Source organism: Carlito syrichta, unplaced genomic scaffold (assembly GCF_000164805.1).
Source record: "Carlito syrichta isolate Samal-C Ts95f unplaced genomic scaffold, Tarsius_syrichta-2.0.1 Scaffold302444, whole genome shotgun sequence".
Lineage (NCBI taxonomy): Eukaryota > Metazoa > Chordata > Mammalia > Primates > Tarsiidae > Carlito > Carlito syrichta.
Window position 1 is genome coordinate 124114 of NW_007246540.1, and position 26077 is coordinate 150190.

The 26077-nt window shown below is 52.9% G+C and overlaps 1 protein-coding gene across 1 annotated transcript in view; it reads right to left on the bottom strand.

Annotated features, from left to right (window-relative positions):
- CACNA1C (calcium voltage-gated channel subunit alpha1 C) overlaps positions 1-26077 on the bottom strand; it is a 636553-nt gene that overhangs the window by 68088 nt on the left and 542388 nt on the right. Inside the window, exons 23-28 of the mRNA XM_021711663.1 lie at positions 25557-25664; positions 23850-23902; positions 23369-23515; positions 21367-21568; positions 19566-19724; positions 18554-18664 (exon numbers count right to left, since the gene is read on the bottom strand). Of these exons, the coding sequence (XP_021567338.1) occupies positions 18554-18664; positions 19566-19724; positions 21367-21568; positions 23369-23515; positions 23850-23902; positions 25557-25664 (780 nt within the window). The remainder of the gene's footprint in view (positions 1-18553; positions 18665-19565; positions 19725-21366; positions 21569-23368; positions 23516-23849; positions 23903-25556; positions 25665-26077) is intronic.

The window sequence follows — 26077 nt, forward strand, 5'->3', positions numbered from 1 at the left end:
TCCTTCTGCCTTGGCCTCCCAAAGTGCTGGGGTTACAGGTGTGAGCCACCATGCCCAGCCTGAATGTTCTTGAAAGACTTTTTTTGAGATACCTGGGCATCTGGTCAACAAAGGAAACAGCTGTCCCAGATGCCCTATAGGATTCCAGGAAACCTGAATGGGTGGACTCTTTACAAACAACAGATGGACTATCTGCCTCTCTAGGAGGTGTGGTAGCCTAGAGCACAATGTTCTGTGACCTTATGGGGCATACACCCACAGGTCGGGAACCCCTGGGCACAGGCATGCTCCCCACAGGTGGGGTGGAAGGGGCCCAGTACTAAAGAGATCTGTCTTTTTTTAAAGAAAGGGCACTTTATTCCTTCAGTTTTTCAAGGAATGTTCTGCAGAGGCGACAAGGACCAGCACTTTCCTGTTCTCTGGTTTCCAGGTGATGGAATTCTAGAAGCGGGTGAGTGGATACGGAGGCATGAAGAGTCCTCCGAGAGGTTCCCAGATCTCTCCCCAGCTCTCCTGCAGGCTGCCAACAATTCCCTCTGTATTTTTGACTCACAAGAGCCAAGAATCTGTGTTCTTCCATTTCCTCCTGGCTCTATCCAGCTCCCTTAACTCCTACTTTCCAGCCATGCCCTCTTTCCAGAGGGACCGCATGACATGCTGTCCTAAGGCAGTTATTCTTAGTGTGGAAGGTCAAGTCACGGGGAAAGGGCTCTCCCGGTTCCCAGGCACTGCTGCCAAGAGAAAACCGAAATGCCACTGCGGAGACTTTGGACAGCCAGTCTGGGGAAGCAGAGGTTGGCCAGGGTGTGGGTCAGGTGAGGGTCAGCTTGGAATCATGGCTTTCTTGTTGGCTTCCCAGAGTATTTTTCTGAATATACTAGGGCCTTTGAGGCAGAGAGAGAATTCTCTCTCCCACTTAAGTCACATGCTGTGAACGGGAGACCCCCAATTCCTCCCGGGTTCTCAGATCTCACTCACAGGGCCAAAGGGAGCACTGATTGGGTGGGGGGAGGGAGGTGAACAGTGAAGACCTCACATGAACTACCAGCGTGTGTCTTACGGTTAGATTGGGGCAAACACTGGGGACCCTCTCCATACGAATACCGTCTTTGAGGGTAGAGCTATTTCAGAAGGGAGAGGGAGGGAAGTCGAGGAAGAGGAGGAAGAGAAACAAACGAGCAGAATCCAGGAGCGTCAGCCTCAGCCTAGAAAGTATGCGAGAGAACATTATTCGGTAGGGCGCAGGAGGAGAGACAGGAAGGTGGGAATCTTGGTGCTCAAGAAAGGCGGATGGGTCGACGTCTCTTCATCCGCCAGGGAGACCTGGAACAAAGCGGGTAAGCTGGCCTTGGTCGGCAACACCTCTGAGAGACGGCGAGGCAGGGAGAGGAAGAAACACACAGGGCCGCACAGAGGTTTGGTGTCGAAAACCAGATACACACACACCGGTTAATCAGCGGGCACGCACCAGGGGAAAGCGCCGAGACTCACAGGGACCCTGCCGACCGCCTGTTTGTGCCTCCCTGGTCACCCTTTCTCTTGGATTTCTTTGTCGGTGTGCGGACAGGAGGAGGACACGAGACAGTCAACCCCTCCGTGACCACAGCCCCCTCCCAGCCCACGGCTCCACGCCAGCTGCAGTCGGATTGGCTGGGCTCTGTGGCGTGAAGGTCTCATGTCTCCCCCTCCCCAGGCTGGGCTACTGCAGGATTTGATGGACACCTCTGCCTCGTGGCAGGCTACCCAGGGGGTCTCCACGGGCGGCAGACACCAACCAGTTCCCTTGTTGCCTAAGGTCCCTGCGGACCCAGGCCGGATGGATTTAAGCCAAGTGGGGAGGGCGGTGAGGGAGCATGTCCGGCGGGCTGACAGGGTCCCTTTAAGCAGCAGCTTTTCACCCTGACCCATCCACCCACCTTCCCGCCCCTCTGACCCCAGAGGTCAAGCATCCTCCCAGCTGGGCCTGATTCAGGACCCTTTTTCCAGTCTCAGTGGGCTTTGTCCTCCCACCTCGCCGTCCCCTCCCCCAACCCGGTCCACTCTGTTCCCGGAATCGAGGCCCATGCCCTCCATTTGGGTCAATAAGGCCCTAAGTGGGGTGAGGGGTCGGAAGGGCTGGGAGGAATATTTCCCCTCAATGATCTCTGGAGTGCAAGATCTTGGCGTTCCCTCTCTCGCACACCTGTTTTTTGGTCACCCTCTTGTTTGCTGAAAATCATCGGTAATCATGGCATGGGGGCTGGAGTGGAGGCAGGAGAGTGGGAAAAAAAAATCACAGACTTCGTTTCTTAGGAAATCAGTTTGACCTAGAGCCAGGGTTTACCTGTCACCTGTTATTTCTCTGGTGACTAGGTCCCAAATGGTCAGGAAACTTTAGGGTCGGGGAAGGGATTTTCCTGGCTGTCCTTGAAGTAGGGAACCAAACCTCTTGTGGTCCAACCCTTCAGAGCCACGCAGGGTGGGACACCCGGAAGGGACAGTGTTTTTGCAGCTGGAAGCCTTTCCTCTGCCATCCCTGAATCCTACAGATTAAGCGAATTTCTCGCTTTTTAAATTCTCGCCCCTGGGGATGTCTTCAGATGAGCCCCTCTTCGGGCTCCCGGGGAGGGTCTCATGTGCATCCCCCCAGGCAGAGAAGCAGCCAGTACCTGCTGGCCTGTGGTTTGCTTCTACCCTAGCTGCGAGCTCACCACTCACTGACAGGTGGGGGCTGAGACAACAGGGGCCGGGTTGATGATAGCACCGGAAAATCATGACTCGGAAGGACAAAACGGCCGCCAAAGCATCCTAGGATGCATTTCACAAGCGCAGGGCGTTCTTCCCTTTTGGATGATCTGTGTCCTGATTTATCCTGACATGATCGGAAAGATGCCCAGTTGAAAGAGGCAGCATCGTGGTTAAGAGCACCATGTCCGGAGGTAGATCTGGGTTCACATACGACCTCTGCCACTTACTAGCTGGGTGACCCTGTGTCTCAGTTTCCCCACCTAGAAGACGGGACCCACCGCAGAGTTAAGATAAGGATGAAATAAGACCATGGATCCCAAGCCCTTGGAACTGATCTGAAGCAAGCACGAAGTCAGTATCAGCTGCCGTTGTTATTAACTAGCATTGCTCTGCCTCCCTGCTGGGTACGTAGGCTTCACAAGTTCAATTTTGGGTGTGGGAAGCAGCAGAGGGAAAGCCAAGCCGAGGCATGTGGAAGGAGGAGGGGAGAGGCAGAAGTTCTAGAATCTTGAGCTCTCCTTTCGTCTGTCTCTTGGGCCTTTTCTGCCCATCCTCTGGGACACGATTAAAACTCTCTTGAACGCAATCTTGCTGGTGCCCTTTGAGATTGGTGACAGGCTGCAGGCTATTGTCGATGGATTTTGTTAGGCTCAAGTTCATGTAGACAGTTCACTGCCAGGTTCTTAGAAACCATTTCTACCAGGAAGTCACAGGTTACACTTCCTTTGGCTAAAGGGCTGGGAGAAAGAGGTGGCTGCCAGGGGGCCCGTTACTGTCTCTGTTACAGGAGAGCTGTCAGAGGCTGGCGTGGAAGAGGTTAGGGGCACACGCCTATGCTCTTGAATTCTGAGTCTTAAGCTCCTTCTCTGCCCAGAGCAGAGGCTGCCCTTAGGATCTTCTCAGAGACCACAAGGGCTTCAAAACAGGTAGGTGGTAAGAAGACATCCCCAGGGAAATCTGCACACACTTTCATTCACACCCTGGAACTGTGCTGTTTGGTTTCAGGAATCTGGAGGTAATAGGTGATCTCACAGCCACGACTTGTTTCTTTCTCTCCTCTGTTCCTTCTCGTCTGCCTTCCTATCTACCTCCAGTGGGTCCGGCAAAGAGAATGTAAAGCAAAGGAACCCAGAGATGTGTCCCGGCCTGGATGAGGAAGCTGACTGTGAACTTCCAGTTTGTCCGGGGGATGCCTACCTGGGACCGTCCCCTTCCAAGGACACACGGGGCCCGGGGTGTGTGGTCAGGCAGGACTGGAGAAGATCTGGGATGGGATCAGAAGGGGGGCTGCCGGGCTAGAGACGGAGAGTAGGGAAGGACGGAGAAGGGGGTGGAAGTTCTGAGAGGGAGAAAGATGGTGGGAAGACCACTTCAGGTAGATGGCAGGAGAAGGAGAGGAGGAGGAGGAGGAAGAAGAGAGGAGACACCCACAGGTGGCAGAGAGTGGGGGGAAACAGAGAGGGAAGATAACAGGAGACAGAGAACGATGGAGAAAGAGTATGAACAGAGGCTGGGGCGAGGCAGAGATGGGAAGTCCCCAGAGCTGGGTCCCAGGGTGTCTGAAGTATCTCCCTGCCACTCACACGGGGAGGGAGCATCCATCAACACACAACTGGAGGATGTGGCCCCGGCTACCTGGTGAGAGCAGGGCTGAAATGGGACGGCTAGTACCGAACCCAGGGAAGAGGGGTCCCTGAAAGAGAGCAGACGTCCGGCTTGAGTGAGCACGCGCTGCAGAGCTGGTGGCTGAGGCAGGTGGGGGGCCGGGGGAGGGAAGGCGGGGAGGGAATGGGGAGGACAGGGCCCAGTTCCTGGAAACTCTGATCTTTCTGGGGGCCAGGCTGTGGAACTGAGAGATGGGGGAGAGCGGGATGAGCCGGAGAGAAGAGCTGGATCCGGCTGGCAGTGGTGGCAGCGGTGAAGGCTCAGGGCGTGTCTGGAAGAGTGGATGCCTTGGAATATCGTGGAACACGATGGTAACTGACACCAAGCAGAGATAATATAAATTGTATTACGCGAGGATGCCACTTAGACATAACAGTAATCATGGAAATTAGCGGCGTCTAATGGAGAAGGCATAGCTGGAGCGTGCAGCTGCTGGCGGCTGCAGCCCGGGAGGCATGAGGATGGCGCCTTCGCTGTCAACTCTCATCCCGTGATGTGTTAATTCAGAGGTGCCTGGAGGCGCACGCTGCACAGACAGCTCAGGACTGCCGGGACAAAGACTAGGAGCGGGCAGGGGGCTGGGCCCTTGCCCTGCGAGAGGACACTCCCCATGGGTAGTGGCTGCTGGGGCCTCTCTCGTATTTGCAGGAGGAATGTACACTCCTGGGTGGGAACGCACACTTTAACCGGACACCTTCTGAGCCCGTTTTTCTTTGGACTTAAGCTTTCTCCTTCTCCCTGGGAAAAGGGTGAAAAGCCTCCCTTTATTGATTCACTCATTCATTTATTTATCTCATCCACCCATGAGAAGCATGTATTAGGTGCCTGGAGCTCGCAAGAATCAGGCATGCAGATGTGAATCCAACCTCCCAAAGCCTGTGGTCTTCCCCACCAGGAATGTATGAAAATTGGGGGTTATGGGTTCAGCTCCTTTGGGGGTCTCAGGCAGGTCCTTCTCTGCCTCAGTTTGCACCTGGGTGGATTAAGAACCCCCCAAACTGCTTTGCACTACTCATGCTGGAATAAACGAGCTCATTTCTGCAAAGGACTCCTCCAGGCCTAGAGTGTTGAGTGAATGTGTCCCTGGAATAGGCAAGGCTGGGTGACATGGACATGCACGTGGGCAACTTTAGGCTCAAATGAACAGCGTCATGCACTTTTTGGAGACGGGGAAGCAGGGAGCAGGCAGTGTTGGGAGTGGACGGAACAATGAGGAACTGTCTCCTCTTTGCTACGGGAATGAGCTTGGACTCTTGGCAGCCCCTCAAAACCATCTGCCTGCCTTGAATCCCTCTAATTCCAATCTTGCTGACCTAGGTCCTGGGGCAGAGCCTTCCAGACCCAGATCAGAGAGGCCCCTTGCTGCCTAGCTCCCTCAGACAGTTCCCACCACCCATCCTATGGCTCGTGCCCGTGCCCCGTGCCCTCCATGGCCTAGCTGGCTGCTTCTCTGCCAAAGGGAAGGCATGACCCAGCCAGACACCTGCAACCATGTCCACGTACAAGATGTGAATGGAGTGATAGCCAGCCTCCTCTTCCAGAACTGAGCTCTGGGTTGTGTGGGCAAGCTGCCTAACCCCTCTGTGCCTCAGTTTCCCCACCTGCAAGGTAGAAAGAGTACCTCACAGGAAGCGTTCCTGCCCTCACAGGAAGAGAATCTGCCCCCACAGGAAGAGAACCTGCCCTTACAGGAAGAGAACTTGCCCTCACAAGGGTCTATGAGAATTTTGTGAGTTCATATATGAAAGGTGTCCAGCACAGAGGACGTACTCACTGCAAGCTGTTTGCTGCAGTGGTTACTACTACTGTTGTTGTTTGGGTCCTTGCTGGGAGGCCGCCTTCCTGTACCACCCATAGGCCTTGGCATCCTAGAAGGTTCTCACCCCCCCAACCAGGTAGCCCGAGCATGAGGCTGGGAGTACTGGCCATGCCTGGAATTTGAGTGGGTCGGGTTAACATGGCCGTGCCCTGCAGGTTTGGGGATCCCTCTTCCTCCTACCAGACCCCCTGTGTTCCAGTGTCTTTCCCAGTGGCAGGGCTGGAGATGGGAACCACAGTGCCCTTCCCCACTGGGCTTTTTAACACAGTGTGAATGATTTTCCACATTAAATAATTAAATGTAATAGCTAATACTACCCTTCCCACACACAGGCTTTCTGCAAGTCATATAATTATTTTTTATCATTCATAGTTACTTTAAAGCTCTCAAGCGCCAGGCAGGAAAGAAAACTGTCACAATGTTGCAACAATATGCAAATGCCCAAGTGCAGAGCCCTGGTAGGGAGGGCCCTTGCAATAAGGCCCGTGTGTGCCTGTCTGCCAGCCATGTGCTGGGCAGCACCGGGTGCCCCGTGGGCGTGCCACAAATAAATAATAATCAGGAGATGCCGGCTCCCTGATCAGGCCACTAAGAAGTGGGCAGGAGCGTCAGCCTGCACAGCGCTGGCGTCTGATTCTCTGCTGATGGTGGAGGCTCGCAAGGGGTGGAGTTGAGGCATTTCATCACCAGCTGCCTCTCTTCCTTCCTGTTCCCTTTTAATATGACATGTGGTGAATTTATGGGCCTAGGGGTTCCATGGTTGGTGGGAGACACTCTGGTTTTTTTAACAGTTTGGGTAAGTAGGTTTCCCAATTTTTTTTTTTTGAGTTGGAGTCTCACTCTTTCACCCAGGCTGGAGTGAAGTTGCACACTCATGACCACTGCAACCTTGACCTGCTGGGCTCTGGCGATCCTTTTGCCTCAGTCTTCCAAGCAGGTGGAACCACAGGCGCACGCCACTGCGCCCAGCTAATTTTTGATTTAATGTAGAGACGAGGTTGCCCAGGCTGGTCTCGAACCTGTGGGCTCAGGCAATCTTGCCTCTACCTCCCAAAGTGCTCAGACTACAAGCGAGGTTTCTCAATTTTTACTAAGGGTCTGAGTCAAGTCCGGCTAGCCAGCCAGAGGCGGGGTTCTCAGGATGGGGAGAGGCACTGACCTCTACCAGCGCTGTGGACTCTGTGGGATGGGAGAAATCACAATAATCCCTGGAGGCAAAATGGCATTTAGCATATAGTGGGGGGGACAGGGATACTAAGGGTCCTTGCTCTGCAGTAGGGCAGTTCTGCCCCAGGGAGTGTGGCGTGTCCCGCATGACTTTTACTTTATTTTACTTTTTGAGTCAGGGTCTCTCTCTGCTGCCCAGGCTGCAGTGCAGTGGCACGTTACGACTTACTGCAGCCTCGAACTCCTGGCTGAACTCAGGCGATCTTTCTGCCTCAGCCTCCCAAGTAGTCATACAGGCATGGGCCACCAAGCCTGGGTAATTTAAAAAATTTCAGAGACGAAGTCTCATCATGTTGCCCGGGCTGGTCTTGAACTCTCGGCCTCAAGCGGTCTTCCTGCCTCAGCCTCCCAAAGTGCTGGGATGACAGGCGTGAGCCACCCCATCTGGCCTGCATGACTTTTGACAGACATTTATGTAGGGTGCCCTATGCAAACGTGGCCGGCCAGTTGTAACTGCAGTTCTTATTCTGAGGTCTCCTGCTGTGGCTCTTTCATCATCCTCTATGTTATCATTATTTTTGTAAAGACAGGGTCTCACTGTGTTGCCCAAGCTGGTCTCGAACTCCTGGCCTCAGGTGATCTTCCCTCCTCAGCTTCCTGAGGAGCTGGGATTATAGGCAGAAGCCATTGTTCCCGGCTATCCTCTATTTCATAGGTGGAATAAGTTTTTACTTCTACTAAACACACATTTTTCCCATTATATTATTATTTATTTATTTATTTATTTATTTTGAGTTGGAGTCTCACTCTGTCGCCCAGACTGGAGTGCCGTGGCTCCCGGCCACCGCAGCCTTGACCTGCTGGGCTCTGGCAATCCTTCCGCCTCAGTCTTCCTGGCAGCCAGAACTACTACAGGCGCGCGCTACCACGCCTGGCTAATTTTTTGATTTATTGTAGAGACGAGGTCTTGCCAAGTTGCCCAGGCGGGTGTCGAACCCGCGGGCTCAGGCGATTCATTCCTTTGGCCTCCCAAAGTGCTGGGATTATGGGCTGAGCCACCGAGCCCGGCCTGAAACTTCTTTACTTGTGGATCAGTGTCTCCTGCACTGCACTATAAAGCCCTATACAGATGGCACCATGCTTCAACATCATCACTGAGGTGCTCAATAACTACTTATGGAAAGAAAAGACGGAAAAGAAGTGTGGAAAAATGGAAGTTACATTTGAGTTCAGTAGAAAGTAGGATTTCCAACAGAGCTGCCCGAGAAATCGGGAGTCTCTTATGGTAGGAAGCGGGAAGGTGTAGAGATTTCTGCATTGATGATTCTGGGCGTTGATTGGAATGTTTTCAGACATGAATAATCTGGTTTGCTTTTTTCCCTGCTCTCCGGTTCCACAATTCTCATTCATTCATGCTTTAACCTTTCACTGTAATGCCTCCCACGAGACGCAAAAGTGAATACGAAACAGTTCTTGCCTTCGAGGAACTCAGCAATTCGGTTTTTGTTTCCAACACTGCAGGTCTATGTGCCGTGTGTGTGTGTGTGTGTGTGTGTGTGTGTGCGCGCGCGCGCGCGCGCACGCACACATGAACTTGAGTGCATGTTAGGCTACTTCCTCACTTTCCTGAGTCCACCTATCAGATGACTGTCCCTCTTCTGAACGTACCTGTCAGTTCAGAAAGTCAATCTAGGGAAACACAGGAGCCAGACAAGGGCCGCGTGAGAGGTAGAGGGGAGGCGAGGGACCCAGAGGAGGTGAAAGGACATTGGAACGGAGTGAAACCACTGACTAGAACTCTATAGAGTTGCTGCTTGAGAATGGCTTGCTTTCCCTTTGTCTCTGGCTTTTCTCGTAAGGGAGAAAACGAACATTTGCTGGGGCTCCATTCCATGCACAGTGACCGCCTGTTCACATTTCTTGCTTTAAGGAATGTCGTGGAAAGAGTCTGGCTTTTTGAGTCACCTCAATTTGCATTAAGATCCCAGGGTTTTTATGATGACGAAATGAACGAGTGTTTGTTCAGGTGCTCAGAGCAGTGTGGATACATCATACGCATGACGTTCAAGGTCTGCTACAAACAAACCACGGCAACCAAAAACTAGCTCTGCAACCTTGGATGTGTTCCTTAGCCTTTCTTCGACCTTCAGTCTCCTCAGATGCCAACAGGAGACTGTAATGTTTGTCTTGCAGATTGAATGCGCTGAAGACAGTGAGACATTTAGCTCAGTGTCTGGTTCTTAACCCTGAGACTCAACATAGAATACTTTCTTCTCTCCTCGGCTTCTAAACGCTGCCTAACCTCAAGTGCAGGCGTTCATACAAAATGGGCTGATGTGTTTATCGATTGCTTCTTTTTGATTTGGCATACGAATACCGGCAGAACAGCAGGTTTCCTAGCGTTGCATGGAGATGGGGAACGGGGGACGTTACAAGACTCAAGAGCGGGGCAAAGTCAAACTGGGCAAGTCTGAGCCCACCCACCGGCTCGTGTTCGCGATGTGTCCCCGGTACCAGCACACTGCCTATGCATCAAATGCTATAAATTACTCGTTGGGTTGTTGGTGAACTTCAGCCTGCAGCAAAACACTAGCCGAGCCACACACAAGCAAAGAACTGTTGGAATAAAGAATAGGAAGATTGTCAAGGCCTAGGGCACAGAAGGGGCTGCAGAAGCCACAGGAAAGGGCAAGTGACGGCTGGCTTTAGACGTCAGTAGCACGGCCGATGCTGCTTCTTCAACGATGCATGAGGCTGAGCCCCGAATGCATATCGTGGTGTGAGCAGAAGTCGGGCTGAAGGGACAGAATCAATGAGTTCAGGATGAGAGGTGACAGAATACCAGTGTTGCAAAAAGATCCATGTTAAAATGGTCAGGGACAAGAAAGGCCCACGGAGGCTGGAGGTGAAAGTCCTCTGGTTCTGAGGTAGGGGGCTGGGTGCAGACTCCCCAGGTGAGGGACCCTGCCGAGTTTCTCTGAAGCCTTCCTTACTCTGTAGACATGACCTCACACCTCACCATATCTGCTAAGCCAGCCTTCCCACTTTACAGAGAAACTGAGACAGAGGAGGAACAAGGTGATGCTGAGATGGGAGCTAGGCTTCTTGGGTCTCAAGCTACCAGAATTTTCTCTCTGGGTGGGATCTGAGAACAGCAGAAGATAAAGCAAAGAAACACAGTGAAATTTGTTTCCTAAAAATTAAAACTTCACAAAAATGATGACATCATGCAGAGGTGTATGGCTGGCTTAAAATTGCTGGAAGGGGGTGATTCCTGGTAGGTGGATTGGAGAGAAAGGAGATTTCAGCCAGCAAATGTCATTATCTGGTTAAAAACCAACGAGTTTTCTAGAAAATTATCAGCTTTCAAGAAAGAGGAAATGACCTTGATATGCATCCTCTTCTCCTAGTTATCTCACTTGCCTCTTCCCTTTCTTGGTCCTTTCCTGAGCTCTAAAGAAAGAGTCCTAGCTGGGCTCGGTGGCTCAGCCTGTAATCCTGTGCTTTGGGAGGCTGAGGTGAGTGGATTGCCTGAGCCCGCGGGTTCGAGACCCGCCTGGGCAACTTGGCGAGACCTCATCTCTACAATAAATCAAAAAATTAGCCAGGTGTGGTAGCATACACCTGTAGCTACAGCTCCTTGGAAGGCTGAGGCGGAAGGATCGCCGGAGCCCAGGAGGTCGAGGCTGCGGTGGCCGGGAGCGTGCTACTGCACTCCAGTCTGGGTGACAGAGTGAGACTCCAATTAAAAAAAAAAAGAAAGAGTCCTGAGGCCTGGTACAGTGGCTCAGGTTGGGAGGCCGAGATGGGAGGACAGTTTGAGCCCAGGAGTTTGAGACCACTGAGCAACATAGAACGACCTGTCTCTATAAAAAATTAAAAAGTTCGCTGGGCCTGGTGGTGAAGCGGAAGAATCGCCTGAGCCCCGGAGGTTGAGGCTGCGGGGAGTCATGGTCGTGTCACTGCTCTCCAGCCTGGGCGACAGAGTGAGACTTTGACTCAAAACCATAAAAAAATAAAGAGGAGAGTCTTTACATTTCTCTCAACAACCCAGGGACGAGGATGTGGAATTCAGAGTCCCTCTCGGCCTCAGGGCAGGCCCGGCCCAGGCCTGATAGACTCTGCCTGCAGGGGCCAGGCATGGCTGTACTGCTGCATTTAAGGGCATTGTGGCCCTGTCTCCTTCTCATGGCCTCTCGTTGCCTCCACCCAGGCTGCCCCAGGCCTCCTGTGGGACAGCTCAGGGCCTGGCTGGTGTTCACCAGGCCTCTTCTTATGCTGACAAGCAGCGTCTCTGACAGGGGCCTATGCGTTCCCTTCTCCTGTTTCCGTCAGAGTCAGGAACATTTAGGAGCCTGTCTTTTGATGTGCCGTCCACCGGGGGACAGAGAAAGTGTCTGATGACAGCGCAGACTGACACCCTGGCCCGAGGAGGAGAGTAGGCCTGTCTCATGGTTGGTAAAAACGGGTTCTCTTCCTGGGTCAGCCAAGCACATCTGTCATTTGACTTGGGGCGTGAGTTATCTGCTGAGGTTGTCCCCCTGGCTTCTCCGCCTGCCAGGTGGATGTCAGAGCCCTTGCCCCTTTCCTGGGGGCCCTCACTCCTGAAAACAAGGACGCCAACACCTAAGACAGTGGGTCCACTGTCTTACACCTGGGCAACCTGGACTCTCGGCCTCAGAAGCTCCTTGGCGTCTGTTTCGAGAACCCCAAGCTGGCTGAAGGATGGATGACATCTTCAGGTGGTGTAAGGGACGCTGTTTGCTAAACAGATGCCGGATTCTCAAGCAAAGAAGGCTCTAGACGTGCACAGGGCTGATAGACACAGCTCTGTGCATGTCAAGATGAAGGACTGGGTGGCTGAGTTTCTCTGCTGAAGCAAGTCCCCCAGCACACCTGCCTTCCCATTCTAGCTGTCCCTCAGCCTGTCCATGTGTGGACTTAGAGTCCCAAACCCAGCTCTCATCTGTCCCTTTTGACACAAGCCCAGTGAAAAGAAGTAGCTGGTAATCACATATCCTGTCTTGGCCACATCCTCAGGGGATCCCCAAATACTCCTCACCTTGGCAGAGCCTGTGTCCACCCACATCAGGGCCGACCATCATTCCTAAGAGCAAAAACTACCTCTAAGAACACAGAGCATGCCTAGAAAGGATTGCTCTGGAAGCTGCGGGATCCTGTGTGCCATGCAGGCACACCCGAAGGATGGCTGTCCCTGTGCATGGGAGGTCCAAGGCCAGCAACACCCTCTCTCAGGCTCAGAGACTTCTGAGATGCAGAGGGGACTGGCCTTGGCTGGAGAATGTCAGTGTTGGCCCCTGGGAGAACCTTTCCAGAGCCTCCTGGCTCTCCTTACAGCTCAGCTGTTGCATATGTTGGTGAGACGCAAGCAAGGCTTTGTCCAGCAAGGCTGTGGTGGGGGGAGCACTTGACTTCCACGGTCCTGGGCAGCTCTGATTTCTGTAGCATCTCATGGGCCAGGCTACTGGCTAGTTACGACCATTCCTTGCTCCCAGCCAGAAGTGCTGAGGGTCTCATTGACGGACCCTCAGGGCATCAGACTGAGGGCAGGAAGATCCTCACCTCTTTCTGCCTCTGTTTTCTGCAAAGCAGCCAAGGCTTCATCGCCCCTATTTTCTCCTTCCTAAAAGGTAACGGGGGACTTTAAAAAAGCCTCCAAAGCAGAGAAAACACGGCAGCAGCCAAATTGCTGCCCCACTGTCCGCTGATTCCCTAGAAATGCTGGCTCCATTTTCTGTGCCAGCAGAAGTCCCTGGCAATTTAGATGGCCTGTTGCGAGGCCTGCTGGGCCAGCAGGAGAAGCTGGTGGGGAGGGCAAGGACACTGGGTGGAGTGGGCTGGGGAAAGGATGCGGTGAGAAGATTGCCTTCTCTTTAGAAGTGCCACCGAGGCCACTAGGCACGTCTCTGGGAGGTACAAGGACAAGGCTCTGCACCCTGGGGGAATGTCCCATGAGATCCAGGGAGGGGATTAGGGCTCTCAGGTCTCAGTGTCACCAGGGCACTAAAATGCTAATCGAGAAGTCTAATCAGAAGTCCAAGGAGTTGGGGAAAGAGTATCTGGGACTCCGGGGCTCGCGAGACACCCCCCGTGGCCCCGCAGCAGCAAGCCTCACTCCAGACCATCCGTGCAAGGGTGGAGGCGTGGAGCTCTGAAGCGCTTGCTGCCTTCATTAGGACCGGTTTAGGAACTGGTGGGGGATGGGGGTCTGCAGGGTGAGGGCCTGGGCATGCGCCAAGAGCTAGGGAAGTCCAGGGAGGGCTGTGGGGTCCATGTGGGTGTCCCCCAGCACGAGAGACTGTCCTACTCAGCCAAAAGGGGCTCCCTTACGTCCATTTTTGGCAGAAACACGGACTCCTTTATGAGTCCATTTTTGGCAGAAATGGCCATCTGAAGAAAGGGTGGGAGGATGAGATGAACCACGTGGCTTCGTGAAGCCAGGGCAGCTGGGCTGAGGAAGCCAAGATGGCCAGAGAAGAGCAGAAACGGGTCATCTCGGGAAATGGCAGGGCCTCGGGCTGGGCTGCAAGTCACGGGTCAATACAAATGTAAACGAATTAATAAACTTAACAAGGTCAGCTCAGCGGCTGCACTAGCCCCATTTTAAGTGCTCGGGGGCTACAGCAGGCTGGCGGCCGCATTATGGACAGCGTCTACGGTACGCTTTAATCGTCGTAGAACGTTCTAGGAGCTGGTGCTGGTCTGCAGGTTTCATTTATCCCTTTGCATTTGGGTCCTAATTTGTCTTACAACAAGCGAGTCACTCTGGGTCTGTTCTCCTCTCTGGACCATCCTCGGGCTGGGAGAAAGCTGAAAAGGGAAGCTTTGGTCACAGAGAGCGCCACGGTCGAGTCAGTCCCCTCAGGCGTCCTCCCCGGGGGAGAGAACTCTGGAACAGTGTGTACTGGCTACTCCCTGAGTGGGCAGTGGCCCTGGCTACTCCCTGAGTGGGCACTGGCCCGCTAACGATACCTCCAGCCGAGGAGACGTAGGTCTGTCTCAGAAATGGCAGTCCCTGCTGCTTCACTTCTCCATGATCCCTGTGGGAGCCTGTGTGGGAGGGGAGAGGTCAGGAACCTTCCATGGGGGTGAACCTCCACCTTCCCGGGCAGGCCAGCTTCTGCTGAGGAGGAGAAGTTTGCAGCAGTGCCTCGCACTCATGGTCTCCGGCAGCTCTTCCTCCCACAGTGTCCTTGCCGAGATGTGGTCGACAGCACAGCCCAGGCAGCTCCGTGACATCACCACTCCTTCAGCTACCAAACCCGTAGCCCAGCGTGGCTATCTGAGATGGACGCTGCTTCCTGCACCACGTCCCTTCACTCTCCGTCCGTGGTGATGCCAGAGCTGCTCAAATGGGCTGACCCCTCACAACCGCCCAGCCTCATTCTGTGGCCCCAGAGGATTTGCCGAGTGACTCCTTCTCCTGCCGACCTCACCTCGGGCAAAGGGCAACTGGGAATTTTGACTGGGATTGTACGGTATCGGTTCAGGAGAAATGTTATCTTTATAATATTGAGTTTTCCCATTCATGAACATGATCGATCTCTCCAGTTATTAGCTTCTAATTCCTCTCTATAAAATTTTAGTTTTCTCTGTAGAGATCTTAGCCCTTTTTGGTTCGATTTATTTCTATGCACTGGATATTTTCCAATGCTTATCCTATCTTGAAGGGTATCTTATATGTCTTTTCCTGTCTTTGCTGGTAAGTTTCAGTTTATGATAGGAAGACCATGAGATATTTAGTTATTTAGTTACCTTCAGACTATTGCAATCAAAACTTTTCATGCTGACCAACTTCATCCTGCACAGATCTGTAGGGCCCAGGGACCATCCAGGTATCTTCAGGCAGTTACTGCTCCAACTCTTGAGCTCAAGCAATCTACCCGCCTCCACTTCCCGAGTAGCTAGGATTACAGGCTGGAGCCACTGTGCCTGGCCTTCCGGGTAGCTAGTTATCTCTTCTTCCGAGGAAGGAATGTCTTTCGAGCGGCTTGCCAGTAGGTGTTCAAAACAATCCCGCTATTAGCTATCCCACTCTCTCTAGACCATCGCCACAGATTCCTGAGGTTTTGTGGGCAACTGAATTTCTCTAAACTGTGGTGTATACTGATGTCGAGTTTTTTGGTGAATTTTTTTGTGAACAGAGTATGAACTTAAGGAGTGGGGTGGTTAGCTTTAGGGCAAGGACTCACTTGTGTAAATTGATTTTCGATGGAGTGGTGAAATAGAAACGAAGAAATTGGGGACATCCACCATGAAGACAGTGAAAGAACAAAGCAAGAGTGCAAACTGACCGGCCGATCAATCAACTAACCAACCAATCCCAGAGACTAACAGAGTAGAGAAGAAAACTCAAGCAAGGACAACTCTGCCAACTCCTCCCTGGCTGCGGTGAATGTCAATCTTCCACATCCTCGCTGCCTCACTGTCCTTTTGTGGCAAGTGCTTCAAAGCACACACTCACTTGTGTCATATGGAGACAATCACACCAGCGAAATGAAAAGCCCAGCACAGAACCCTGGTTGACAGGGAGCTATGAAAGCTGTCACACGTTTCAGGTCACTGTCAGAAGCCACTGGTTCTTGGGCCAGATCCAGCTAGACATTTCCTCCAGGGCTTCGAGTGGTTTCTGGTTTGCTTTTCTGCCTGAAAAGGTTGGGGCTGCTTTTCCCAGAGTTGATTCGTGAATGCAGGACATAGCTTAGTGGGAATCCAGGGGACCTGGGTCTGTGCCATGCTCCTCCCACGTGGGTGGTGGCCTTTGCCCCTCCCTTGCAAGAAATCTCTTTAGGGGAATTCACAGGACAGGTCCATCTTCCTTTCTCTTTACAGCACAGATCTACCCTGGCGTGTGTGGAATGCAAATGGCCCCAGAATGGCTCTCTTCCTTCTTGGGGGAAAGTCTCTCTTGCTCTGCCCTATATTCTCACGATAGAAAACCAGGCATGCAGGAAACTAGGACACACTTTATGGTCTAGGCCACCCCCACTGGTTACTTCCTAGGAAACTGGCTGGTTCTCTGATTTGCAGGGTTCAGGTGGAGGGTCTTTCAGGCACAGGCTCTTGTGATTGCCAGTTTCATGCGCTTCCCAGGGAAGGCTGCCTGGTCTGTCTCCTGTATCATGATTCAGAACGTCCACTGCGGGCGCTCCAGACTGCCTCAGACATTGCCAGAAACACATCTGAGTCAACTGTGGGATGACTCAAGGCTTTGAAATATTTAAACCATATGTCTCATGACACTGGAAGAAAACGATGCCAGTTTCCCCACCGAGAGGATGTCAGCTCAGCTCGGCAGTGATCCTGCACTCTGAGCCTCAGCCGGGCATGTTGCTGTGGGTGGTGAACTGTCAGTCCTCCCAGGCCAGGGGGCTCGGAAAAGGGCCCTGTGTGGTCAGAAACACTGAGGGTCTGCAGAAAGGTGGCCAGGGAAATCCAATGCTCCTCTCTAGGTCAGGACAAAATCTGTGCTCCTAAATGGGGCTGGACTTGGACGGGAAAGTGAAAAAAGGGTATATTTGTTTCCTTCAAGGAAGTAGGGAAACAGCATTCTTATCACCAAATCATGTTTGTTAGAAGTCTCCTTTGAAACTTAGCCAAGATCCTAGGTATTCTTTGAGTGGGGGAGATAGCCAGCATTGTAAGAATATTGCCTGTCTTATATTTTAATTCCCCCAAAGGTTGTTTCCCTCCCTCTTTCTGAAAAATACCCAGCAGATTCCTTGACTTGGAAAACTGCTCGCTAGCGCTCAGTATGGTGAAAAATACAGCGACTTCGAGGTCAGAGGGACTGGAGTCCAGTCCTAGCACTTAAGAGTGGTGTAATTAACACGGGACACAGAATTGCTCCGGTCTCACTTCCTTCCTCCCTACAAGGAGGATGCTAATACCTGTCTTATAGGGACATTTTGAGGATGACAAGCAGGATGTGTAACACACCATGCAGTGTCACAAATACGAGTCGAACAGTCATTCAACGAAGGCTACGGACATCTTGCTGATGCACATGGACCGCACAGCCAAGGAGGACTGTCCCCTAATCTCCTCTCACTTATAAGGAGCTGCTTACAAGGCGCAAAGCAGAGACATTCGCAAGTAACGGCTCTTCCTGCACTGGAGGGAGGAAGAGAGGGACCCACCCCCCTCCCCATCCAATGAATCCTGGGACAAGTTAAACACTTGAATACGATAGAAGACATGGCCAAGGACTTCCTTTTGGCCTCCCGTGGAGCTGTGTGGCATCTGGGAGCACTGATAAAGGAGGTAAGAGAAGTGTCAGCGAGGGAGAGATGTTTTGCACGTCTGTAACTGCACGATTGTTCTAGAACTCTCTCCTTCTCATCGCCCTCCCAAGGTGTTACAGCTGTCACAGCCTCCCTCAGGCGCAGCTGCCCCTTGTGGTGACTCCCTGGCCAACGGATGCTGGCGATTCTGACCTGTCTACAGAGGCTGGAGGTGGAAGGTGTTGCTCACACCAATGTCTGCTCGTCCGCTGTTCAGGACGGTGGGGGTGGACTGGCTAGTAGGACACAGATAATCCAAAGGGCCGGGTCATCCAGCCTTCCCTGCCCTGCCTCATTCAGCCAACGGGCCTAGCCTTCTTTCCCTCACAGGGAGCGAGGAGAGGAATTGGCCCCGGAGGATGGAAGGAGCCATGACCAAGCTTCTGAATCAGAAGCCCATTGGCTGGAGCGCTGAGCCCTGTTTAAAGGCTGACTTTTTAACACGAGATCAGTCTGCGTGGCGGAGGAAATGGAAGGAAGGTAGAACTATGGCCCGAGTGGGTCTGAGGGGTTGGGCCCGGAGAGGTTTGGTCTGCCAGTCCGTGGGCAGTTTCTTCTAGATTACGTTCTGGGGGGCGGGGATGGGAGAATTACTATCACCTGCCTCTCCCAGATGGCGAGGCTTGGCTCAGGGAGGAATGTGCTTCCTGTGCAGCCCAGCCAGGGTCAAGGCTATGGGCTGGGAGTCCGTTTTGAGAAGTTGGCCTGGTTCAGCCCCGGGCAGGTGTGGGCGCTGGGGCCTTTCTCCTGGGGGTGGGTGGTCCTCCACGGACGCCATCTCCCCTCACTCTCCTTCAGCCCCTGCTCTCCTGCCTCCCATCCCTGTCCACCCCTGGCCCCCGAGAGCCAGAGTCGTTTCTCAGAGGCCTACCTTGGGTTTGAAGGCAATGAGCTTCAAGATCATCTCCACGGTGAAAAGGCCGGTGAAGAGCATGTTGAGGATGTTCATAGCGATCTTGAACAAGCAGCTCTGGCCGTAGTGCTGCGTGAGGGGAGACCGGGGGAGCCGTGAGCCAGGCGGGGACGTCCCGCCTCCTCCCCACCTTTGCCCAGCCTTTTTGGGGATGCCCTCATCTCAACGGAGCTCTTCCTTGAGCCAGTCCTCCCAGAAGGCCCTCCACGTCTCCGCGGGCCGTCAGGCGGACTCAGGGAGCCTCCAAGTACTTTCTTGCTCTGCCATCTCTGAAAACAGAGGTTGGCGGAGTTCTGTGTTTCTTCCCTCATGGGTTGTGACGAATTTGTGGATTCTACTGGGCACAAGCTGGCCACCCTGAAGATGGGTGGATGTCAAACCCACCTTCAATGCTAGGCCTTACCATGACAATGAATGCGCCCATCTCACCCTGTTGGTTTTCAATTTCCTCCCCTCCCTCCACTTGATCAACTCAGGGTCATATGGATTCTTTCCTAAGGCCCCAGAAGGGAGCTTGTTCTTTTTTTTTTTTGAGTTGGAGTCTCACTCTGTCGCCCAGGTTGGAGTGCAGTGGCACGCTCAGGGCTACCGCAGCCTCGACCTGCTGGGCTCCGGTGATCCTTCTGCCTCAGCCTTCCAATCAGCCGGAACTACAGGCGTGCATTACCATACCCGGCTTTTTTAAAAATTGTAGAGATGAGGTCTTGCCAAGTAGCCTGGGCTGGTCTTGAACCCGCGGGTTCAGGCAGTCTACTCGCCTCGGCCTCCCAAAGTGCTGGGATGACAGGCTGAGCCACCGAGCCCAGCAGGAGCTCACCCTTGAGAAGCAACACATCTTTCTCCAGCTGCCTCTCTTGGCGACCGGGAAGGTGACACACAGAGCTGGCCTTGCCATCCCATCATATTTCCATCCCCTCCTGGCATCCTCCCTCCTGTGGGCATCATGGCTCGGGCTCCCCCCGGGACTGACCTGCATGGCCAGGCAGATGGTGTTGAGCAGGATGAGGACGAACATCAGGTACTCAAAGTAGGTGGAGTTGACCACGTACCACACTTTGTACTGGTGCTGGTTCTTGGGGATGTACCTTCGCAGGGGCCGGGCCTTGAGGGCATATTCCACGCACTGTCGCTGGCGGGGGAGAGGCAGGGCGGGAACCGGGAGAGGGGGTTAGTGGCCGGGACAGTGTGTGGCGAATGGCAGAGAAGGGTGGGGGTGTGGAGGAAGCCACAGTCCCTGGGGGAAACCAAGGAAGTTCTCTCTTGCCGTAGCTCACCCAGAGATCTGAGGTGGTATTTGGGACATGTTTTGATTTCCTTTCACGGCCTCCATCGAGGAGAGAGTCCCTGCTGCCAAATCTCCTTGTCTAGATCATAGGCAAGGGGCACGTGCCTACTAGCCTTCACCCTGGTGATGGCTGGCATACAGGTAGCGGGTAGCCAGCATTCGATAAATATGTACTTACTGATCGACTTACGGAGAGTTGGCCTTCTCACTGATTATTTCCTATGCTTTGGACTCTCCTTGGGGCACTTGTCTCCTCAATTCTTCTTTCCTAAATCAACCTTCCTTATTTGCCAGTGTCCACAAAATGGGAAAGCATAGCTCTTTGACTGAGGAGAAGATCTTGAGTTAATTAGATCCTTGGGACCCTGGCAAAGATACAATTCATTTCTCTGCACTGCGCCCAGATTCCCAAATCAAGGAACTGGGGAGTCGCCTTAGTCTCTTCTCTGACCTGCAGCCTCCATGTCCAACCCCTAAGCTGTACCACTTCACCTCCGTTACCTCTTTCCATCTCTACTATCGTTAACCTGTTGCTAGTTCAGAATCTATTCAGCTTTCATGTCTATTCTTTACTGGCCTCCCTCCCGCTTTCCCTTTCTCCTTTTTTTCTTTTTTTCTTTCTCCCTCTCTTTCTTTCGAGATGGGGGTCTTGCTGTGTTGCCCAGGCTAGTCTCAAACTCCTGGCCTCAAACAATCCTCCCACCTCAGCTTCCCAAAGTGTTGGGATTACAGGCGTGAGCCCCTGCGTCCGGCCTTCCCTGTGTTACTTTCAATCCAAAGTCCACATAACAGCCAGCATGATGAGTCGAAACCCAAGATGGCGACCCATGAGGATATGGCTGATCTCATTAGGGTTGCGCTTAGCCTGCCACGCCACGCTCCTTCCTGCAAGCAGTTCTTATTCAGGCAGGGATGTGCTTCCCCCTGGACTCCTTCCACTGGGGAATGGACCTCAGTGATTGCACCTACACCCTACCCTACCAGCTTCCTGACTCACCCCGATGGCGCTGCCGGCTCTTATTCCCAGGCCAACAGAGGCTTTAGGTTTTACTTAAGAAACAATGTAATGGTAGTCTCCTAAAGCCATTCTCTTCCCTACCCTTACAGCTCTCCCTTCCTCCTAACTCTGGTTTCCCCTCTATTTATCAGTGGTGCCAACCCACCTGGGTACTTTCTAACTTATCAGTTTCAGGATAGGACACAGGATCTTCTTTTTCACAAAGCCTCCCATAGAGTACCCTACGTCAAAGCTGAACAAATACTTGCTGGCTGAAGATATTAGCTTTGCAGGGATTTGCCTTTCTTTTGTACAAACACATCAAGAAGACCGAGAGCCCCGTTCTCAGGTGGGGGCGGGGAGTGGCCATCTTGGTATCCACACAGACCCCCCCCGACTGTGGCCTCTCTGCTGGGTGGGCCGCAGGCTGCCAGCGGCTGCCGTGGCTTCCACGGGCCTGCTTCCCTCCGCTGCTTCCTGGGGAGCTACCTGGTTCTTGTCCAGCTCGCAGTTCTTGTACTCCTGTTCCCCCTGCTCCTGGAAGGTGACAATGACGAAACCCACGAAGATATTCATCATGAAGAAGGCAATGATGATGATGTAGATGATGAAGAAGATGGAGATCTCCACGCGGTAGTTGTAGATGGGGCCCTTGTCTTCCGTGTGGGAGTCGATGGAGCGGTACAGCAGCCTGCAGGAGGAGACAGCCCCCAGAGTGTCACCTCTGCGGAAGAATGGCACCGCCCCCCAGGGATCTCAGGGATCAGGGTGCAGGAGGCAGCCCTAGACTGGAGCCAGACGGTCTGGGCTCTAGTCCCAGCTCAGCCATTATCGGCTGTGCCACCTCGGGCAGGGCGCTTGACCTCTCTGGAACTCAGATTCTTCATCTGTAAAAGGGAGACAATAATCCCCAACTTTCCCACCTTGCAGGGTGGTTGACATAATGCGTGCGAAGCCACTCTGAAACTGTCAAGAACGATTTAAGTATAACCTGAGTCGTGGACACAGATTTCAATGTTGGGAAACACTGGTCAAGGGTGAGACAGCTTGGCAAACTGGTGTGGACTCAGGGGATGTCAGCATAGACATGAAACAGATCTCTCTGAGGGCAAATATCCAGTTGGATAAAAATATACGACACATACTTGATCAGACTGTCGACAATGGTTGGGCTTCACACTTCAGCAGTTCACCTTTGCATGCCATGCATCCGGGCCTGCGTGTCCCAGGAAGTTTGCCCGTCTTCATGGACAGGGAGTCCCTGTCCCTTTCCTCTGTGACCCTGAGTGGTGATTTCCTAGGTGTCATCATCCGAGAATGATGACTCGCATCCGAGATGCATGCACTGCTGCTGGCTTGGGAATATTTAGATTTCTCTGACTTATAATCTATAATTATTTCTGAATATGTATCCTAAATATATTATATGCTATGTAATGTATTAAGTAAATTACATTACATATTATTAAATATTATACATTATATAAATATTATAGATTCTATTTATAATGATCAATTATAGTTTAAGTTATAATTTCTTTTTTTTTTTTGAGTTGGAGTCTCACTCTGTCGCCCAGACTAGAGTGCAGTGGCTGCTCCCGGCCACCGCAGCCTTGACCTGCTGGGCTCCGGCGATCCTTCCGCCTCAGCCTTCCGAGTAGCTGGAACTACGGGTGCGCGCTACCACGCCCAGCTAATTTTTTGATTTACTGTAGAGATGAGGTCTTGCCAAGTTGCCCAGGTGGGTCTCGAACCCGTGGGCTCAGGCAATCCACTCACCTCGGCCTCCTAAAGTGCTGGGATTACAGGCTGAGCCACCGAGCCCGGCTAAGTTATAATCTCACTGAGTAGAAAAGCAGGTGTCTATACAAAGACATCAGGAACACACGACAGGGCCCTCTTGGAAGAGGTGAGGCCATGTGCAAGGCTTAGGAAGGTATGGAGACACTGACTCTGCAGAGGCCCTGGGACCCAGGCCCTCATCTCTTTCTTATCTTCTACCGTAAATATAGACAAGACTTTCACTTAGGAGACTGGACCAGAGCCCATAAAACAGACTCATCTCAGCCATCTGGACCCACATGGAGTGCACGCTGAAACGTGACATCTTGAGTTCTACGATGACCGAAGGGCCCACACCTGGAGAGACTTCCCACCGCCACTTCCAGGTGCCACAAGGATATTGACAGAGATCCCTGGCATTGTAGTGCATGCAAAGGTTGGAGAGAGAGCTACAAGAAAAGCTCATTTTTTGGGGTGGGGGTTTCTAAAGTGTTGACATCTTCTAGAAAAAAGAAGAGTCTGTGTTTCAGCAGTGACTGTGGCCTAAAGGTTGTTCTAGGAATATACCTTCATTGCCGGGGAAGACACACAGGTAAGTACGACCTCTGGGAAGGCGTGTGGGATATTAAGAAACTTGGGAATTGACTGGAAGGCCAACATGCTGATCTCGCCAAGGTCAGGTGGGAGACGCCTTGGCTTGCATACTCACTCTGGCCACCCCTCAAAGGTGGAGACGGTGAAGAGAGCCATCATGGCCGCCAGGACATTGTCAAAGTCAAACTTGCTGTTCTCCCAGCTCCGCGGCTGGATGATGGGGTGGTCAACCTCCCCGTCTTTGTATGTGATGTAGTTACCCCTGAGAAAGGAGGGCACAGAGTAAATTCTGGGCGCTCCCATCTCCTCCCTTCACACCCGACCCACCAGTGATGGGTTGCCTGCATGCTGGGTGGGATAGAACCGACTGGGCTTGGACCTTATAGTTCTAGTCACTGGGAAGGACTGCAGTGGGCAGAATTTTCAGGAACAGAAAATGTTACAGGCCACGACAATGTGGCCAGGTTACATATGGGCAAAAGTTCAGGCGCCATGGCAGCCTGAGAGAGAATACGCCATCCCTCCCTTCCATCCAAGTACCCAGCCTCCCAGGGTTGACCGGCCATGGCACCGACTGCCCTCCTGCCTGGACTCACTTGCACTCCGCCTCGGTCTGTTTGGAACTATCTGAACAGGTGTAGAGCTTTCCCTGGAAGGACAAGAATAGAGTGAATTAGAGATGTTCGTCCATCAGTGAGTCCATCAACGAACCACGATGAGCATTTCCACAGTCCACCACTGTGCTAGGGACGGTGGGATAAAAAGTGTAGAATCCAGATGGGGAAGACGTGACTCACAGAGGTCAAACCACGGCACACACAGACGCTCAGTGTGGCAAGGAGTGTTGGAATGCAAGCCACGGACCTCCAGGCCTGGAAGCTGGGCTCCCCAAGAAGGTCTCATGAGAGGGGGCAGGTACTGGGCTCAGGGCTATGAGTAAGATGGAAGGAGACCCATGGGAGTTTATATAGTTGGATGGTGGGGAGGGTGGGGGAAGACAGCTTTAGGAGGGAGAGCAGTGGAATTCAAAGAGCTACAGAAGGAAGAAGCAGAATCAAAGGAGGATGCTGAACTCATTGTAGCCTTGTCCGGAGGCAGTGGGAACTAACATGGGTGGGTGCAGAGCTCTGAAGTCAGGTGTGGTGCTTATTGATAACAAGTCATCACTGAGGTTTCTTTTTCTTTTTTTTTGAGTTGGAGTCTCACTCTGTCGCCTAGACTAGAGTGCAGTGGCACACTCCCTGCCACTACAGTCTCGTCCTGCTGGACTCCAGCGATCCTTCTGCCTCAGCCTTCCAAGTAGCCAGAACTATAGACGTGCGCTACCTCGCTCGGCTGATTTTTTGATTTATTGTAGAGACGAGGTCTCGCCGAGTTGCCCCGGTGGGTCTTGACCCGTGGGCTCAGGCAATCCACTCGCCTCGGCCTCCCAAAGTGCTGGGATTACAGGCTGAGTCACCAAGCCCGGCCTTCACTGAGGGTTTTTTTGTTTGTTTGTTTTTGAGTTGGAGTCTCACTCTGTTGCCCAGACTGGAGTGCAGATGTTGCTCTCGGCCGCTGCAGCCTCGACCTGCTGGGCTCCGGTGATCCTTCCGCCTCAGCCTCTAAGTAGCTGGAATTACAGGCACATACTACCATGCCCGGCTGATTTTTGATTTATTGTAGAGATGAGATCTCTAAGTTGCCCAGGCGGGTCTCGAACCCACGGGCTCGGGCAATCCACTCACCTGGGCCTCCCAAAGCGCGGGATTACACCGAGCCCGGCTTCACTGGGGGTTTTAAGCAAGTGACTGACACAGACATTTCCTCAGGATGAAAGTCCCTCTCGACCTCCTGGGCTCAGGCAATCCTTCCCCCTCAGCCTCCCAAGTAGAGCAGCTGGAACTACAAGCCTGTGCTACTATGTCCAGTGATTTTTTAATTTTTAAAAATTTTTGTAGAAATGAGGTCTCACTGTATTTCCCAGGCTTGTTTCGAACTGGGCTCAAGCGAGCCTCCTGCCTCGGCCTCCCAAAGTGCCGGGATGACAGGCGTGAGCCACCGTGCCCGGCCCTTCTCCCTTTCCTGCTCGAAGGAGGGTGGTGACCCGAAGAAGGCAGAGAGGGCGAGAGGCCTCTGGCCTGGCGGAGGGCTCCCCTTTCCTGGTTGCCTCCTCTGGTCTGAATACTTGAGTTGGGCTGGAGGGCGGAGGTCACATCCAGGCCGGGTGTGACCCGGCTACTGCCCTCTTCCTGTTGCGTCTTCCTGGGAATGCGCACGGGAAGCCAAGGGAGCGGGACCACAGAACAGGACCAAGACTTTACCTTGAAGAGTTGGACCCCAATGCAGGCAAACATGAACTGCAGCAGCGTGGTGACGATCACGATGTTCCCGATGGTCCGGATGGCGACAAACACGCACTGAACCACGTGCTGCAGCGGGACGGGGCAGGGGAGAGGAGGGGACATGCTTTCAGGAGAGGCCTGCAGCCTGCGCCTCCTTCAGCCAAGCCGGGAGACTCTCTGGGGAGGTAACACAGGGAGCCCCTTTGCTGCAAGTGGGAGAAATCAGGCGGAGAGAGGCAAAGCAGCCTTCTCAGAGTCCCGTGGAAAGTGCTGGAACCTAATGGGACACGAAGACCCCCCCCCACTGGACTCTAGGTGGTGATAAGGACCACCTTGAGTCAATAACGGGGCTATAATCGACTCATAAAGCTGTTGCAAGGACTACAGGTGAATCGGATGAGAATCACTGAGCCCTGTGCTTGTACACACAATGAAATGAACACATGGGGGCTTTTGTTACCCTCCCTGCGGAGGACAGCATTTTGCTTTTTTTTTTTTTT